This window comes from Nipponia nippon, unplaced genomic scaffold, assembly GCF_047370975.1.
Source record: "Nipponia nippon isolate SJK-2023a ecotype South Korea unplaced genomic scaffold, ASM4737097v1 scaffold_2, whole genome shotgun sequence".
Taxonomy (NCBI): domain Eukaryota; kingdom Metazoa; phylum Chordata; class Aves; order Pelecaniformes; family Threskiornithidae; genus Nipponia; species Nipponia nippon.
The window spans coordinates 38,857,913-38,876,921 of NW_028262336.1; the positions used below are offsets into that span (position 1 = coordinate 38,857,913).

The following is a 19,009-nucleotide window of genomic DNA, read 5'->3' on the forward strand; positions in this document are numbered from 1 at the left end:
ACTCCAAATTCCCACATCAGTTAGACTTTTAGGATGTGTAAGTAAGATCCATCGGCAAAGCAGCTTTGAAAATAGAGTGCCTTTGGGCACTGGTCACGCATGTCCCTAGGGGGTCCCGCAGTCTCCAGAGTCCTGGCAGAAGAGGAGGGGTTGCTAGCAGGACCCAGGCAGGCAATTCTCAGCTCAGGCCACTAAACCACTGTGGAGAAAAGAGCCAAACATATGTCAGCAGCAGGAGTGCTGTGAGAAGCCAGCCTAGAAAACAGAGGGCAGGTGGAGATGTGCTGCAGGGTTATAAAATAGCTGGAATTTCCTTAATTGCCCAGAACTTCATGCTTAGGTAGGTTAGGCTATTGTAGTCCCTTTGAGCGGTGACAAAGCTGTGAATAATTGAGGTGAGCTGGTGTCTGCTGGGATGGGACAAGAGTCTGGGTTTAGCTGTAGGTAAGTGTTACTGGTGGACGATGCTGTGTGAGAGCAGCAAAGAAACCAGTAACGTTTACAGATGTCCAGACTACGGGCAATGTGTGGACAGCCTTTGCAGACCCTTTTGTAGTTTGTCAGGCACAGAGTGCAAATTCTTCTGTATCAAGAGCTGTCTGTATTTTCCATGCACAGCCCCATAGCTGCTGTAAATAATGAACACTTTGCTTTCCTGATATGCTTAACCTCTGGCTTAGACCACGTATGCGCTCAGAATAGCAAATATATTATTATGCAGCGTGAAGATATGATAGCTGTGTTTTATGTAGATGTAATGCAGTATGTTTGCCCTCCTTAAACCTGTCGATTAAAGAATGTACATTTGGTTCAGCTGAACTGATTTATGTTTTAGTGTTCATGACACTTTTCGTCCTTTCTTTGGTAACAGTCTGTGGTACTGTGACTGTTCCTGATCATGAAGAGAGATGCTGCCATTAGTTTTTTTAGCATTATTTATTGAAGAGTTCCTTAAGCAAAAATCAAACTTGATGAGTTCCTCATGGCCTGAACAAAGGAAACATTTTTCTTCAGCCTCCTCCCTGTTGGTCTCCTGGCATAACAAGCTGCCATTCCAAATATTCAGGGACTTCTTTTGTTTGCCTGTCTTTTGGGGGGTTTATTTTGTTTTGCTGGATTTCAGTTTATTCGCAGGATCCTTATCAGGTGGAGCCCTTTAAAAGGGAGGGCAGATGCTCTTGGGCCTTCTTTTGCTGGCTTAAAAAATCATGGAAACGAACTTCTTCCACTTTCTCTGCACCTAGTTATTTAAATGTTTGATTTGGCAATGAGTCCAAGCAAAAAAACCAAACTCACTGACCATGCTGCAGATCAGCGTTTCATGAGAGCACTGTTCATGTACCTAATGTTCGGATTTTTCCCTTTGAGCCAAGCTCCCAGCTTGACCCCCGTAGCCCGTCCACTTGATGAATCATTGTGGTACCTTGTGGGATTCACTGTTCAGCAGTCAAGGGAACGTGGTCTTTGTGGGATATAACGGACAACACAGGAGGTGACTGGTATTTCTCTTGAAGACATACCAATGTCAGCTCCCAAGTACATCTTTATTAGCCTGTTGAGCTTTTTTTTTTTTTTTACAGAAATTGGCACTTTATTTCAATAGCAGAGACCTTTCATCCTTATGTTTCGCTTTTTAATCTAGATTTTCTTTAAATGAATTTTCTGTTGAAAGCCAGCTGTATAAATGTATATATACTTATTTTACAACTCTGAAATTGTATTTTAAGAAAAATTTGATGAAATACTAACTTTGAATCACTCAAAATGTCACAAGAGCATCCAGAGCAAACCAGAATTTCCAGAATTAACATTCTGAAAATGCCTCATTTGTTTTCATTGAATATAAGGACACAATTTTCAAGAAGTATGTTAGGTTTTTACTGCTTCAGGTGTATAGTATTTAAAAAAAACCAATAACCCAAGGCCTTTGGTCATTTTATGTGTGTATACTGCAAGCAATATTTGAATACACTGCTTATCCGAACACTAAACACACAATTACAGTAAAAGCAAATGCATTTGCAATGGAGAAGGATATCTGGGAGCAGCCTGCGACTGCGCTAGGGTTCCTGGACTGTACACATGTGTTGGCGAAGGTGTTTGTAGCCTCTCATTAAATCTGACAGCTTTTCCCTTGACTGCTGCTGTGTTACAGGACTTCTGCCTGGGTTGAGTTAGAGCCACTTGAACAGCTTCCACTTTTATTGCCAGTCTGGAGAGGGAAAAAAAAATTCCCAGAAAACCAAATCAGTGGTGGAAAGTGTTCTGCTGTGGATTTGCTGTGTCTAAGATAGCTACATGTGTATGTAAAACGAAGCAGAGTTGAATTGTCCTTTACAGAGGTTTTCTGGGCTAACACTGACTTCTGTGCCGTGCCGTTTCTATCCCACTGCTGATTTTTGTGAGAGTAAACTGCAAGGGTATGGCTTGCCTACTGCTGGATATGTGATTTCATTGAAATGAATGAGACACCTTATGCCAGTCGTAGTGTTTTCTTTGTCACACAGTATTTGCCAGCACATAAAACTCATTTCATTATGTTAGCTGACTTCCATGAAAAGCCATAGTTTTCTCAACATGTGTAATTAATCTGTTTTGAAACTCCTTCGTGGCTTGGCGTCAGTGGCAGAGTTTCTTCATAGTTGCATGGGGTCACAGATGACAAGGGAGGAGGGAAGAGATTATCTTTCGGGAAAAGAGCCCGTGCCTGCATTTTCCTAATCAGATTGATTTCTGTGTAGTTGGGTGGTTTTATTCCACAAAGCATAAGCTGCTGCTGGCATGCAAACTTCAGACATCTCTGACCTCTTTTGAACTTGCTGATTCTGAAGCTTTCTGCTCTGCATTTCAATTGTGCTTTGATTATGATGACTTTGAAAGAACTGTACTTTGATGGAATCTTGTCTGAGGCATCTCTCTTGATGCAAGTTAAAACCTGTGCTTTAGAACATGGTGTTTGCATCTTAATCAATACGGAGACACAGTGAATTAATCTGTGTATAGCCCTGAGGGGATCTTCTTGCTATGGGATTACTTTCTGTGCCTGAAAGAACTTATACCTGCAAGGAACAGAAGCACAACAGTGGTGTGGCGCTTGTGGGTATGCATGGAAGCTCAAATCTGTGCTATCGGCGTGCATGTTTCCAGAAATACAGGCCGGGAAATTTCTAGACATCTCTGGAAGTTAATCATCTGGGCTACTAAATTGCACATAGGATTATTAACTTGGTCTGGATGAGTGAGCTGCGTTTGGATTCAGGAACATGGCATGACTGTCTTGATATCCTCTACTTCTTGGCACAACTCTTGCTGAATACAAGATTGTTGGGTTTCTGTGCTTTAACTTGCTTTCCCATGCTTTGCAAAGACAGCTGGGACTACTGATTGAGTCAAGCGGGAGACTGGAAAGTGCTGTGGCCAGTGGGAGCATCCTTTGAGGAAAGAGGAGAGCAGATGATCTTTTGAGTTACTATTCATGTTGAAGACTGCTTAATATGAGCAGTTGCCATTAGATTCTCTACCTTTAAACATGTTCATTAACACAGTTGCACTTCTATCTCAACCCACCTGTAGGAAGGTTCAAGGCAAATCAGTACCTCTAGCTATTTATTAATTGATTTTGCTGACTCTTTCTCTGCTATTTGTTGTGCTTTGATTTCTGTAACAAAAGAAATTTTATATTTGTTATTTTTTTTTTAAGCTTTACAGACAAGATGCAAAAAAACACCTGAGTGCGCAGGCAGTTTTTAAACAAATACTGAAATCCCACCAAAGCCGGTGGCATTTGCAGAACTGAGGCGTAATGTTCAACCAGTAAAGAATGAGATGAAAAACCTGGTTTCCCGTTTCTGCTACCATCATAAAATGAATGCAAGTATTTTTACACACAAAATAAAGCCTTCTAATGTGAAAGTCGTGACCGTTTTTGGTGACTTTTCTGCCTCCTCATGTACGTCTTCCAGGCTTCTGAGGTCTTAGTGTGACCTAGCCCTGCCATACTGCAAGAAGCTCTACAGTGTGCTGCACGTAAGACTAAGTTTTTTCATTCATATATTTGAGATGGCTTCAGGTACTGTGGAATGTAAAATTCTGAAGCAAAACATTGGAGGAACTAAATCCAGATGTTACAGACTTATTGGTGAAAACTGGTCACCCTCTCCTTACACATGCTTAAACTGATCAGCTGTTTGAATATGGAAGGAATTCTCAAGCGCTCTTCTCTGTTTTGAAGGATAGATTGCATCTGGAATGAGCCTTTCCTTTCCACCCAGTATCAAGAGTAGCCAGTGACTGCAGACCAGAGAAGATGCCATCTAAGCTTGTTTAACTCACATCGTTTCCCTGTGTTCAACACAGTGTCATTACAACTGTTTTTGGGTTTGGTTTTTTTTTTTTTCCACTTTGTTTTCCTTTTGTTTATTCTATGAAATGTGCTGTGCGGCTGAAATTGGAAATTATCACTGTATTTTTAGGGTTGTTCTTTTCTGTTCTCCATTTCCCAGCAATGTTTAAAAAATTGGAAATGCAGTGATCTTTTCTGAAATATATATTTAAGTAAATTGGTGCTATATTTAAGACTTCAAGCTTCAGTAGAGCATAAAGTGGAACGTTGACTTTCGCTGCTGATTTTTACAGCATGTACCTCAATTCTAGGTAATCCTTATAAACTGAGCAAAAGAGCATGAGAAAGGAGAAGGAGGAAAAAAAAAAACCCCAAAAAACCCCACACTTGAACTCAGTGGTGTAAATTGACAAAATGGTGTTGTCTAAAAAATCTGAGCTTTTATTAATGTATTCTGCAGGACTGTAAGTACAGTAGATATGAAACTCTTCAGTCTGCCTGGTGCTAAGCTAGGGAGGAGAGCACTGCTGTTCAGAAAAAAGCCCTTATTGCAGGTTAAATGCTGTAGCCTCTTGTACTTAAGTGCCTGAACTTGTCCTGTCTCAGGGCAGTAAACTGTAAAAGGTTTCATGAACTATACTGTTGTTGTCTACAGTTTATTTTCAGTTGATCCAACTCAAATTCTATGTCAGTCATGGGGAAAACAAGTTTGCATAGCTATTCTGCCTCTTATAAACCACATTCCTTCTTTTTCTCAGTTATAAAGGATTTATAACAGAATAGCACGTTAAATGTTGTTCATGTACCCACCTGCATATGCAGTGCCTGCCTTGGCATTATGTTCTTGTGGCCTACTTCTGCCAGCAGACCTGCCTGGGTGAACCTTTGCAATGGGGAGAGGAGTTCTGTGTGCGTAACCCTAAATTTGCCTGCGTGCAATCACTCACATAACCAGTGGCATCAAACAGTGGAGCACCAGAGTCCTCATTCCCTTTTCCCATGTGGGTAATCCCAGCAACCCTGGTGAAGATCTCACACTGAATAACTGCTAAGGTTTATATGCAGTTGCAGGCTTTAATGTTGTGTTTCTCACTTACTAGTACTTTGTTCTTCCCTTTAACTTTTTCCTAAAGAAACCTTTAAGTCTTCTACTGGTATTGATTTTTCTTTTGTGTGTTTTTTATTATTATTTTAAACCTTGCCTTGCTGCTGCTTGTCAGAATTAAATGATCTAGTCAGAAAATGCCTGGTTTGAGGTTGGAGAAGGTGCAAAGTTTTTCGTTGTTCGTAGGGTCAAGATAGCTAAGCAATTATTGATAGCTCTTCCCATTCTGGAGACCTTTGAGATGGTAAGGCAGAATGGAAAGATTGTTTTCCAATTAAAAGTTAATAGCATGTAATATCTGAAGTGTTTTATTGTGGAGGTTACCTACCCATTAGAGAGGTTTTGCCTGCTATGGCCTGAATTAGTGTGCCTGACAAGTGTGGTGAAGTTTGGGATCTTGTCGTCTGGAATAGTGTCTTTCTGTCTGCTCAGGGATCTGCAGTGCATAAAGGAGTAATGTACTTAAGAAAGCCAGGTTTTGAGCAAAACTGAAGCAGAAGTCCTTTCAAAACTTCCTCTGCAATGTGATAGCATTTGTCTTCCGTCTCTGGCTCAGCAAACACCGACAAATTGATTGTCACTCTTGTGTAGCAAAATACTCTCCTCTAAGCTTTTTCAGACTTATTAACAGGCAAAGGGGAGGACAATCGGATCCTAGAAATATAGGAAGTATCTTGCTCAATGCATGTTTGGCTGTGTGTGCTTTATTTATTTTATGTACTGTGTGCATATGTGAATATGTCATTGTAATCTGTGCTAATTCATGAATGCAGCTATATGCTCCACTTCCATCCCTTTCTTTTTCAGCAGACCAAGGCCCCCGGCCAGGAGAGCAAATGCTGGGCTGTAAGCATGGAAATGGAGCCGTCAGGGGAAACCGAGAATAGCTGCCTTCACTGTGTGTAGATTGTGGTACTAAAGCAGTGGAGTACTTCATCAGATGCTTGATGTTGAACGCAAACATCTGTAATCAATTTTGAGTGGGTTTAGAGTTAAGCAAGTGGTCTCCTAGAGGCTGGTGAGACCACTTCTTCAGGAGATACTTAAGTGTTTTTTCTGAATGAGAATTGATGAAGCACAGCCTGGAAGGCTGGCGTCAGGACACTTGGAGTGGATTTGGCAACCACAAAACACGGGCAAAACTGATCCTGAAATAGTCTGATTTAGGTTTTGAGCAAATGGGTAACTGTTGTGTGTCTGAGTGTCCTATTAGCTTGCCAGTTTGAACACTACAAGTAAATGTGTTCTCTTAATAATGAATTCTTGCATGAGGATTTTTACTTCATCAGAGGGCTTACCGGCTTACTGTCATATCTCCTCCTGCCCTGTCTGGCAGTCATATCCCTGGATTTATTCATTTGGCCCAGACTATTGGGTTCTTGGTGACAGACACTGCTACGTGTTTTCTACTAGGTTGCATGTAGTTTCATTAAAACTCTACGTCCTAGTAAAATATATGTAAAGACAAAGCTTTCCTATGCATCCCAGGTTATAAAAATGTAGTGATTATTTTGTGAATGAAGAAATCTCTTTTCCTAACATAAACAGAATTGTCTAAGTCCATAGATTAATCTCATCATAGATTCATCTTAAAATGAAAGTGTGATTTCATGGGTTTTGCTTCTTGTCTGCCAGAACAAAATCCACAGCCAGTTTTTGCAGGAACCTGCTGTAACATGAACCATGACGTGGGACATCTGTAAAGCAGCTTGTTGTTCATGTCGTTCTTCCTCAAATACCCAGTTTTTGTACTGTGATAATTTTAGCACTTTGAATGCAGAACAATGCTTTGTCCTTTGTGGCTTGGTAGTTGATTTTGAACTTATGTGAAGCACAAAAACCTTTTGTGGCTGAGAAAATGAAGATGAAATGGCGATTTGCTCAGGATCACTCATAGGGTGGCACCAGCGGGGAATGAGGTGCCAGGTCAGGCCTGGTGGCCGCCGGGACAGAAGCCATCCGCTGAAGCGGGACAGCTTTGCTGGTGGGCTGCTGCGTAACATAGCTGTATGCGCCTGCCACGGTAAGGACAGGTCTGTCAGCGCAAGGTGGGTGGGTGGATGAATATGGGGAGAGGTATGGGAGAGTACCAGGTGCAGGCACGTGTGAAGAAGGGCATGGGAGACAGGGGAAAATCCAGCACCTCTGTGTGAGGTGGTGCTGCAGTGCCCTGGGGCCGTAGCATAGACACATCTGCCCAGAGCCAGCCCAGCTCTTCAGGGACAGCCCTCTGGATTAGGTTGATTCTCCGTGGCATGGCCCCGGGTCGGTGGGCGATGCCCAGACTGCCCTTGGTGCCCCCATCTTGCGCAGGCTCTGCCGGCCGCGCTGAGGCCCGGTGTCGGCCATTGGGCTCTCTGTGAGAACAGGCTGCGGAAAAGCGGGAGCGAGACCCTCCCAGGGTAGCGCGAAGGCGACCTCTCCCGCGGTTCCTCAAGCCAGGCCTGTTGTGGTTATTAACAGTAACGAAACATAGCTTGTTAGGAAACAAACCCGACTTGCTTCTCGTTTCAAGCTAGAAAATGAGCTGGAAATGGGAGATGTCAGCTCCGTGAACCAAGCCTTGTTTCAGGGCAAGAGCAGTGAATAGCTCTTTAAGGCCAATTTTTGTTAGAAGACTTTCAAAAGCATTTAATTATTTCTCACCTAAGGAAAGGTAAACACGTAAGAGTTCACATAGCTCTAATGTTTACTGATATTTAAATGCTACAGTCACTGCACAGTAAAACTTGGACAATTAAGAATGAAAACACTGACAAAACAGTTTCATAACCCTCAAACTGAATAATTAGCTAAGAGTATCCCAATTTCTGACAGAATAATTGATGTTTAGAGAGGTGTTAATTTACATATCAAGGCCTCCATGAAGCCCTCAGGGATCACAGCTTGCTCTTTATGTTATACGGTCAGACTTCAAATGCAACAAAGTTTAATGGTTTTATGTTGAGACGTTTTTCAGATGTCAGTGTTTAGGTATCAAAAATTCAACCACAACAACAAAAATAAAACACAGAGAAATGGCTCCCAAGTGATAGGAAGCCTGCGCTATATAAAGCCCTCTATTTCAGGGGAGAAGCTGTTTGGAAGTTCACTTCATAAGGTCTCAGCTCCAAGCCTTCTGAAAATTGGTGGAGGAATTCCCGGTGATAACAGCAAGCTTTGAATCAGGCCCAAGGTGAATTGTGGGGTTTTACTACTTTTATGGTACACGTGAACACAACTCTCTTGATTTTTCATGTGCAGGAGCCTAAATGGTTCGCATAGCTACTGTATTGGTGCAAGATGGTGGTCTGACATGGAGCACACGCATCTCCCACTTCCCTGCGGTTCCCAGAAGGCGCCGCTGAGTGCTGCGGGCTGGTCGTGGGTCCTGGGCGCTAGCGCCCAACCCGCAAGTAACACGGCGAGAAGGGTCACGGGATATGCAGAGAGTCTCTTCTTTAGGCGGTCCGAACCCTTGCAAGAAATGCTGCTGCTGATGCTGTGGAGGGCACTGTGCTTCTGTAGACAGACCCTATGCACTAAAGCTACTCCTCAGCATCTGCAGATAACGTGGGCTGAGTTTCTCTCCCAGGTTTTCCTGAGGCTGGTAGAGTAAGAAGTAAAGTTTCACTGGTTTCTGGGCGGTTTATTTTGTTTTTTATAATAAGTGGAATCTGTTGACAGATGCTGACAGTAATTTTGGGGAGACAAATGTTTTGGCAGCTCTTTTATCCTTACACTAAATCATCCTAGCCATTAACGTCTCTTGAGTTTGATTTCTGCAGAAAATTTGTGTGCTTTGCACATAAAATTAGTAGCTTATTGAGGTGCCTGTATTATTTAATTTAGCCTAACTTTAAGCAGCAGCTTGTACAGACCATGGTCTCAGACCTCAGCAAATGGTGTTGAAATATCCCCAGAGCTGTGATTTGAGATACCATGTGTGAGAAGCTCCTGTAGCGTAATGCTGAGCCTCCTTAGTACCTGCCTATTGCATGCAAGGTTTTTAGAAAGATTTCTCAGAGGGGAAATTTGTATGAGCCTTTCTTCTTGGAGAAGACTTATCTAGAATTTAGACTAGACTTCATGCTCTGAAGCTGCTGATCTTAAGTAAATGTCGCTTAAGGATACTTTGAAGGCTTTCTTGGTGATTGCCATGTTTTATTGATTAATTATTTGAATGGTGGTGCTCCAAATGGTTTCTGCTTTTTATAAAGCAGTTTCTACCTTTATTTTAAGCTTTTAACTGCTGCACAGGTTTTTAAAAGTACTGAACTATACTATCTATTTTGAACAACCCCAGAAGACTGCTTGATACCAAACTGTGGTTTTGATTTGAGTGTAACTTGTGTTTGCAGGTAATGTACCTCAATGTTTTGTTTTTGGTATGAAGGCCATACAGGTTGTAAAAAAGGGTCGTTCTTGAGTTATGCACATTTTACTTCTGCTGTTTGGCCTGATGGCTGTTAACAGCCACTGACACTATGGAACCACTTTATAGTGAAACCTTTGATGTGCCCCTTCACCTGTACCTCCTCTGTTCTCTCTGCTCAATACATTGACTTCATGGGGGGTGGACTTTCCATAACAGAGGAGCTGTGACTTGACGTGTGCAACATGGCATTGCACAACATTGCTCTAGGAGCAGTGAGAGAGATTTACTATTTCACTTGATTATCAAATCAATTTGCCCCTTCCAAATTCACTATAAACTGGGTCTGCTATGAATCTGAGCTTCAGAGAAGCCCATGCTGATGGCATTGCATAGATTATTGCATCCTAATCTTGCATGTCTTTTTGCAAGCTTTCTTTTATTCTTAATTTATATTTCCTTTCTTGCTGCAGTTTTTTTTCTCTATTTTGTATTGTAGGATCGGGATATTCACCCCTTGAAGATGATGAAGATGTGTATGCACGCAATAGATATAAAGGTGAATGCTTTGCTTATGTGCTAAAGAGGATCAGCTGATTGCTGAGAGAAAGCTTCATTCTTTTTCTTTTCGTGGATTATAAAATCTTGGTGATCCAGCTCCATGGTTTTTCTCATGGATTTTTAGATCAAGATTTGATTTCTACTTTTTTTAACAATGGAAATTAGACCAAGTACTGATCACCACTCTTTTATGCACCTGAGTAAGTAACTTTTGCACTGCCTTTGCTCTTGGAAGATCAGGTTGTTAAATCATGAAAATCTAGGAAGAGCTTCTCTTTCTTCTTCATACATCCTAACAAAACCATCAATGATAAGCTGACTCAAAACCTGGGCCTACTGATGGTAATGTATAGAAGTACATGCAAGAGAACTTGATTTTCATGACTTTTTTTTTTTCTCCCATAAAATTGTTCGCATTTCAGGTTAACCTGCTACCTGAGATGCCAAGTGAAGTGTGTTTAACGAATGAATGTATACATTCCAAAAACAAATACGTAGCTGGATGAATGAGTGAATGGACTGGTGTGTTTATAAAGCAAATTCAGGTTTTCTTCCATATTCTAGAAGATTTTGCCATTCAGCAAGATTGAGAAGTTTTTTGCTACTACCAGTAAATCTTCCATTTACTATGCCCAGTTTCTTAAAAAGTCTACTTCTGTCTCAATACCCCTCTCCTCTGCCAGAATCCCTCAGAAACCTAGATAGTAAAGAAACTTAGCATTTAATTTGTCACTTGAAATGGTAACTGTGTTTCTTTTTAGTAAACTAATCTGTGGGCATGCTAGAATTGTAATGTAATCATTTTGATTACTTCAAAATACTGGGCATTGGTGTCTTGTTGTACATCATTGATTCCCTGCAGAGAATCAATGGGCCTTATAAGAGGTAAGTCATAAAGTAATTCAGACATTTATGAACAACAAATAGGAAAGCGCAGCTACTATGGCTATGTTGCTGTCTTATGTTACTCCCAGTAAAATCCTTCAGTATAAAATTTTGCTTTCAAACACATGCAGAAATATTTCACTAAAGCTTTATTTAGGTAAACTCATTTTTCTTTGCCTTTTAACATGTAACCCTCTGCAGACACATAGAAAAAGAATTCCAGAGATCATGAAGATAAGTCAATGCCAATTCATGCCAGGGCGGGCAAGTAGTTAAAATGCGGGTTCTGTAAAATTTCCTTTTATATGGTGATCCAAAATGGATTATACTCATGTCAGCCAAGATGTCACCAGGGTAAGTGAAACATAATGACTCATTCACGCAGATATTAAAAACTGCCCTGAGTTTGGAAGCGCTACTGCCAAACGTTGAAGATCAGACAATGTGAATCTAAGAGTATAAAGCATTGGAGCAGAAAAGGCTCACTCTTCATTAGCATACTTATTTAAGTTGGTATGGGGGGAAGGGGGTGGAGAAAGACAAAGCAAAGGAAAATGGGCTGAGTAGCTACGTTCAGAGCTTCTCCTTATATGTGCCGTCCAGCATTTTGGGTATGGCCCATTGCTCGGCAAATAAAACTTCCCAGTAACAAATAACCAAACGAATTTTCTTAACTGATGTTAACACACGTAGCAGCATTGTTTTTTTTCTTTGCACACATACTCACTAAACAGTGCAAGCAAGCACACAAATTTGTCCTCTTTGGCATCTGCAAACAAAACATTGCCGTTTTGGTGCAGGGAGGCAGTGGAAATGGACTTCCTACCAAACCCTTTTGTCTTCATCTGGATGTTTTTCAACTTGCTCAGCTTTCCAAAGAAACATCGCTGAGACCACCTGTGCCCACAGCATTTTTAAGGAGTTTTTCCCTTCCTCCCTGGTGAACCCTCAGCTCTGTTGACTGGTGTACCAGCAAGCAACAGTACAGCCGGTCACTTTGCATGTTGCTTGTGAAGGACATGCTCACGAGAGGCTGGTGTTTAAACAGGACTGAGGGGTTGGGGGAAATGATGCTCTAGAAAATTCTCTTCTTCCTACCACTGGGCATGGCTGTCTCGGATCATATTTGATGAGGGAGGGCTTCCCAAATACAGCAGTTCTTGTGTTCATCACAGCTCTAGTGCCACTGCTCTGATGATCCTCGTTCCTAATATGTTTTCTCAAATACTGTAATGATCAAATGGTAGCCCTAGCTGTAGAGGCAACATTGTGGCTTCAGCCATTTCTGCTTGCTGCCTGTTTTCCAGTGGTTTCAAACACAGGACTGAGTCTCTGAAATGTTTTACTGCAAAGTGATAATGCAGGCTATTGTATTGCTAAGGAATGGTGCAAACTTTCTGCTAAACAGAAAAACACTACAGAGGTCCTCGTACCTAGAAACTCAAATTTCAGTTAGGTGAACAGAGCCCAGTACAGATGGTGAAGCTCCAGAAGAGGTGCCTGGGAAACCTGTAGCTTTTTTTATTCCCAAAGCCTTCAGGAACACAGCTGATCTTGTCTTGAGGCAGGGAACAGCTTGTGTGACCTCGCGGGGCCCATCCAGCCCTAATATTCCATAAATACTCTATGTAGCTGCTTAGCCTTTGAAAACCAATATGTGCCTTCACTTAAAAATAAACAAACTTTGATCTAAAACTTTGTTGTATCGTTTGATGTGCTTTCAGGCACATAAGCTTTTCAAATTAGCTGGGTTGTTTTTAGTTTTGTTTTTTTTTTTTTTTTTTTGTCAATTATATCAGTTGGTCTAAACCCAGATATTTGCCCCCTTGTAAACTGTGCCTCACCTGCTTTCTTCTAATCACATTCAGTTCTAGAGTAAGCATAATGTTTTAGATCAAACAGATGTTCCTCCTAAGTTCTTCGAGTTATCTGCATCCAAAAGCACGTCTGTTTTTGTTTTTCTTTCTGACAATATCATTTGGTCCAGTAAAAGATGTATTACCCCTCCCTAGGAGCCTTGCTTTGTTTCTCTCTGTAGACCACCGTAGCTGCAACGATGCTACAGGAGGGGCCTTTTCTTTTTCAGTAGTCTGTTTGTGCATTAAACTGCATTTGTTAGCTGTTAGCTGCTTTTTTTTTTTTTTTTAAATACATGTGCAGCTGTTTACTCAAGGCAAGCCTTTTTGTAAAGCCACAAAAATTAGAAGAAAAACGCGGGTAATTTGCAATACCTGAAACAGCTGCTTTGCTTTTTGTTTTTAATTAGCCTCTTGATCATGTTGCAAAGTCTGTTTGTCTTAACAGCTTTTACAAAGGAAATCGGCCATGTGTATTTACACCTTATACATGTGGAAAACCTGAGGGATAAATATCTTGAACTGATTTGCTGAAGGATTACCTAGGTGGCTGGGGCAAAAGCCCAGCCTACCTCAGTCTTCATCTCCCCTGTTGTGCCCCTTCAGTCAGTGTTCTCTTAGCAATTTCAGGTTTAAACCCTTCTGCAGAAAAACTGAGGCCTCCTCCTTAGTTAAGGAGACCCTACAGCACATGGGAAAAGCTTTCTTTTCTTTTTTTTTTTTGAATTAAAAAAAAAAAGATGAAGTTTAGGGTCTCAGGCCATGAGAAGAACAAGTGGGACAGAAAAGTTGGAAATATTTTGGGATGAGACCACTGAAGGGGAGATTATGGGAAAACTATTGTTAGCTCAGGAGGAGGATTTCTCCAGGAGGTGAATGAGACAGAGGCTACCTCTGTGAATCCAATATGCGTGGCTTCCCCCAAAGGGTGGTCAGAGGTGATGCTTGAGACTGCACCAGCGGCAGTGGGGTAGGCAGCTAAGGACGCTGCAGAGATGGGTTCTGCCATCACTCATCGCTTCAGCACTAGCTGATTGACTTCTTTTCCTATTAGCTCACACTCCTCACCTGCTCTCCCAGTTTTAATCTGGTTCGTAGCAAGCATGAAAAAAGTAAGACACTGTGATACAGCCCCTCAACAAAGTGGCCCAAGTAAGTTGATGGGGGTTTTTTTAATGTCTTTTGGTAACTATGGGATATAGCTTAGGGTGAAGGACAGGAAATAGTTCTAAAAAAAAAAACCCCAAACCAAACCCCACTCTCCACCAAACTACTTTTTCATAATTGTAAGATAAGTAGTGGAGGATATATTTGACATTCAGTAATTGTGGAAAAAAAACAGAGATGGGATGATTGTGTGGCTGAGCCAGAAAGCTGAACTGCACTCTGCCCCTAACCTGCTGTGTGCTGTTAGACTGGTCTGCCCGTTTCCCGTGCCTTCGTTACTGCGTATTGGGTGACGCTGCGAAGAATGGCACTTACATACCTTTGTAAAGGGTTTGTAAAGTACAATACGACTGCTTCAGAAACAGACTAGTCTAGAGAAATGTGCTCTTGGTCTACTCAAAAGCTTGACAAAAGTCTCTGATTTTAGTCCTCCAATGCTATTTGTGTTGATTCAGGACCAGCACAGCAAAATGTAGTTTCTATTGGGAAAGTGTAAATATGTCCTAGAGACATTGTACACCAAATATAAGTATCCTCTGTATGAAACATATAACAGGCCATATTGATTTTTGTTTATGTGTGGAGCTGATCCAAATTGCATAGAAAAATGTATGTAATAACCATAGGAATTAAGAGCTAGAAGTGAACATCTGCCAGAGATGGTCTAGAAATTATTTTTAAATGCCTCCTGTGACTTTGTAAGGATGAAGGCTAAAACTTTGTGTTTTGTTTGGTTGGGTTTTTTTTCCATCTATCTTGCAGACTTGGAAAGTCTTGTCATGCACCGCCCACATGTCACACATTATTGTCACACAGGATTTCAGGACCTGTCATCTTTCTCTTTTTGCCTTGCAATCCCTCCTTTCTTCCCTCTTGATATGTCCTTTTCAAATCTTGGAGCTGAGAAGGGGGCAGCTTAGTCACTCCTTGTGCAGGAAACTCCAACTGAGGAGCTGCCCGCTGCAGAAAAAACACAGCTTTCTTGGTGAACCCTGTTGTGAAAGCTAAACACAGATTTTTGAAGCTTTGGCTGGGAAGGGGCAGTCTCTATTTGATAGTGCACCCATCAGTATCACAGTGTGGTGTTAAATCCTCACAAGACGACAGTATCCATATCCTGAGTATTTTAAAGTGTAGCCCTGACCAGTTATTAAAGGGTCAGTTTTATGTATGTGTGTTTCTCTTTTTCCTATGAGTTCGGTAGGAGCATTAGCCATGAAGTCCCAGCCAAATTCCAGCTTTCCTCTGACTTGGCAGATCCATCCATGTCACTGTCCTGCATCCAGGAGCAACGAGAAGGTGCTTCTCATACTTCAGGCTACATTTCTATGATATTAGGGAAATGTAGTCCTCCACCCATCTTTTGAGGTGAAGAGTACAACACATGAAGTCCAGACCTTTGAGAAGATTTAGAACTGGATTTAAATTTCTGCAGCTTGGGCTCCCTTTTCTGAATATGTGCTATATACTATGCTCATGAATGAACATCCACTGAAGGGTCTGGCAGTAGGAAGTGCAGGGGTTTGTGCTGTCAAGTATATGCATTGTGCCCGAATGCACGTTGCACTTGCAAGCTATAAATTACTACCAAAAAGAGAGGAATAAGGTCAGATCTTTCTCGAAAGCTCCTCACTTAGTCTGTTGTATTGGACACTTGCCTTCAGATTTAATCATGGCAATGGTATTGTGCCCATTTGCTGGTAGAAGGCTATTTTGTTGGCGATATAAAGAGTATTTGAATGTTTCAGCCTGGCACAGCAGAACTGCTGAGAACAGCGAGGGACCTGCTGTTTTTGCACACTTCACAAGTTCCAGTTCAGCCTTAATCCTGGGTGCTAACTTGGAAAGTAACTTTGCAAAACTGAAGCCGTACTTAAGCCCTGAATGGATGTTCTGATGCGTGGAGGGTGTGTACAGACAGGCTTGACATATTGGCAATATCATGTAAGTCCATCCTTTCTAACTGTGGGAGAGCTTGAACTATCACAGAGTTCAGCCAAGGCAATGTCCTTTACTGCACAAGTTATTACGGAAGATTTTTTTATTTGAAATGGGCAGTGAGAGCTAAATGTTGTCAAGATTACAACTACGGCTAGACCAAAGGCGTACCTAATGCAAACTTTTGTTACCAAAGAGAAGTTAGATGTATCCATTTAAAAACAAGAGGGGGGAAAAAGGTCCAGTTGTCATCAAACTGTCCACATGGTGGCACACTTATTCCGTGGACAAAAAAACATAGACCACCCCCCCGACCACCCCCCCCAACCACCCCCCATCTAATGGCTACAATCTTTAATGTTTGTAATAAAAAAGAGCTGCCAGTCTTTGAAGGGCTGACCTTCTGATGTATAAGACTTAGTGCACCTTGCTGCGCTGTTACTTCTCCACTTTGGTGGCTTTTTAAATCAGACTTTTTTTCCATTTCTTCTCTGTGACCTTGAATAAAGAAAGTGATTTTATATTTGTGTCTGACCTTTTACGTTTTGCGAAGTACTATGTGTGGGTTTTTGTTCTCTGTGCTAGAAACACCATGGTGCTCCCCCATTAAGGTGAAACATGGTTATGCAAACTGCAGGACACCTCAAGGGGAATATTACAAGAATGTATTGGGGACAAGATGTGATATTCGCTGTCAAAAAGGCTACGAACTGCATGGCCCTCAGCAGCTAATTTGTCAGTCAAGCAAACGCTGGTCTGGGAAAGTGCTGTGCAAACGTAAGTATCTACAGAATCTGTGCGTGCGGCTTGCACTGCAGATTCAGCAGACAATAAACTCTACCTGCCTTTGAAACAGTGTTCTTTGGATTGTTATTTGTATTTTAAACATTGACAATATACTTGGATATGTAGATTGGCTTATTGCTGAGGATCTTACAGTGGTACATGGCATGATAAGTATCATGAGTGGTACAAATATTCTTGGCAGATAGGAAATGTTGTATGAGTGTGGGATTTCGATTTGTGGGAATAGTTTTATGACAGAGCCGTAAAGCTGCTTTAAAAGATTGCCCATTTTGGATTTTGTAAGCTGACGCAACACAATTTGTATCGGGTGTCTAAATGGGGTCTTGCAGTAAAACATTTTCTGAGAAGAGAGGAATAGATACTTGTCACCTTTTTTTCATATAAATATTGCATTAGGCCACCGCTGTGTATGTAAAGTTAAATTTGACATGCAGCTCATAAGAACAGTGTGAAAAGCCTCATGTTGAACATAACTTTCTCCCACTTGTCGTTTGCTAGCTGTGCCTTTATTTCTGTGTAATACCCCATATTCACATGACTCTAAAGGGGGATAACAGGCTTCCAGAAGTCTTTGTTTTCCATTCCAGAAAAGCGCTGCCCCACCCTGTCCATGCCGACCAATGGGGGCTTCAAGTGCTTAGATGGTGCCTACTTTGGCTCGAGGTGCGAGTACTACTGTTCACCGGGATACCAGCTGAAAGGCGACCGTATAGTAACATGCATGGACAACAAAGTTTGGAGCGGCCGGCCAGCGTCCTGTGTTGGTAAGTAGGATGGTTGGTCTGCATCTTGAGGTACCTGCTGGTGCCCGAGTCCTCCAAATGAATTCCAAAATGCTCTTTTATCCAGTTCCTGGGGTAAAAAAGCAACTGTCCCTTTTGGCGAAGCAGAGAACAGTTTTCTGAGGGATACAGTGCACTGTCACTGAGTAATTTCAGTCCCAAGTGACCGTCTTCCTTACACACATGCTCTCAGCTCCAAGTGTTATCACTTTATTAAAGATGAGGCTGGTTTAAATGGTCAGTTCTTTACAATGCTTATAATAGCCTTTGCTGATCTCCTGGCTGACGCGTTGGTAGTCTGCAATTACCATGCTGCTCTTCTAGCATGTTCTTTGTGCTGGAGTCTGTCCTGCTCTCTGCAATTTAATGATAAAACAGGTTTGAAACTAAACCTTTTGTCTGACCTCCCCTGTTGCTTTTGTTTCTTGGGGTCACAGTCTCCAAATATATCCAGGGAATATGAATGGTTTGTAGTTACCAGCATGGTTGCAGTGAGCTAGACTAAATTTCAGCCTAGTTTACATTAGTTATGCCAGCAATTTTCATTACATAGTCAGCAGTCTCTCGGGAACCTCAGCTGGAATAATTCTTTTTATATACATATACATATCAAATCAAAAGAGAGATAAACAAATACTGAGATTTAACTTTCCTTCCTACTAATGAGATTTCAGCAGATAGTGAAGCCTCAGCTGCTGCTTTTGTTTCTGGGAAGTCTCTGATAAAAGGTTCAGCAGCTGTCCACAAATGAAAGTATTTTTTTTGCCATTTGAATTGGCTACCAGTAATTTAAGCTTGTGGGTGGTAGAGTATTTATGCTCAGTGTTTTTTTGTGTATGATGACTTGGTTTTCCTCAGAATGCCTGTGGCTCAGTCTAGGTTAGCAAATGGCTTTGGAGTCTCTCCACTGTGGCCTGATACTTGTAGAATTTTGTCCAGGTTTCCTGTTACTTGGTGTTGTGCAACTGAATACACATCCCTTACTGTAATTCAGTCATTAAAGAAAAGTCATCAGTGAACTGCAGCCTATGAAAGCTTACCAGTGGCCAGGAGAGAACTGGCTGAATAGATGTTCTTCCTCACTTTCAGCTGAGGAGTAAAATTTGGGTGAGGGAAGTGATGAAATCCAAAGGCAAAGAAACTGTTTTATTTGTTACTTTGGCATACAAGCTATTAGTTGCACTGTGCACTGTAGGGATGTCACATGTGATC

General features: G+C 41.6%; 1 protein-coding gene across 3 annotated transcripts in view; it reads left to right on the forward strand.

Annotated features, from left to right (window-relative positions):
• SRPX (sushi repeat containing protein X-linked) overlaps positions 1–19,009 on the forward strand; it is a 44,698-nt gene that overhangs the window by 13,325 nt on the left and 12,364 nt on the right. The window contains exons 2-4 of one of the 3 annotated variants that reach the window (XM_087757405.1): positions 10,301–10,360; positions 16,794–16,985; positions 17,603–17,779. In XM_087757405.1, the coding sequence (XP_087613531.1) occupies positions 10,301–10,360; positions 16,794–16,985; positions 17,603–17,779 (429 nt within the window). Of the gene's footprint in view, positions 1–10,300; positions 10,361–10,410; positions 10,563–16,793; positions 16,986–17,602; positions 17,780–19,009 lie in introns of those variants that run through there. The other 2 variants (XM_087757408.1, XM_087757406.1) reach the window with 2 other exon arrangements.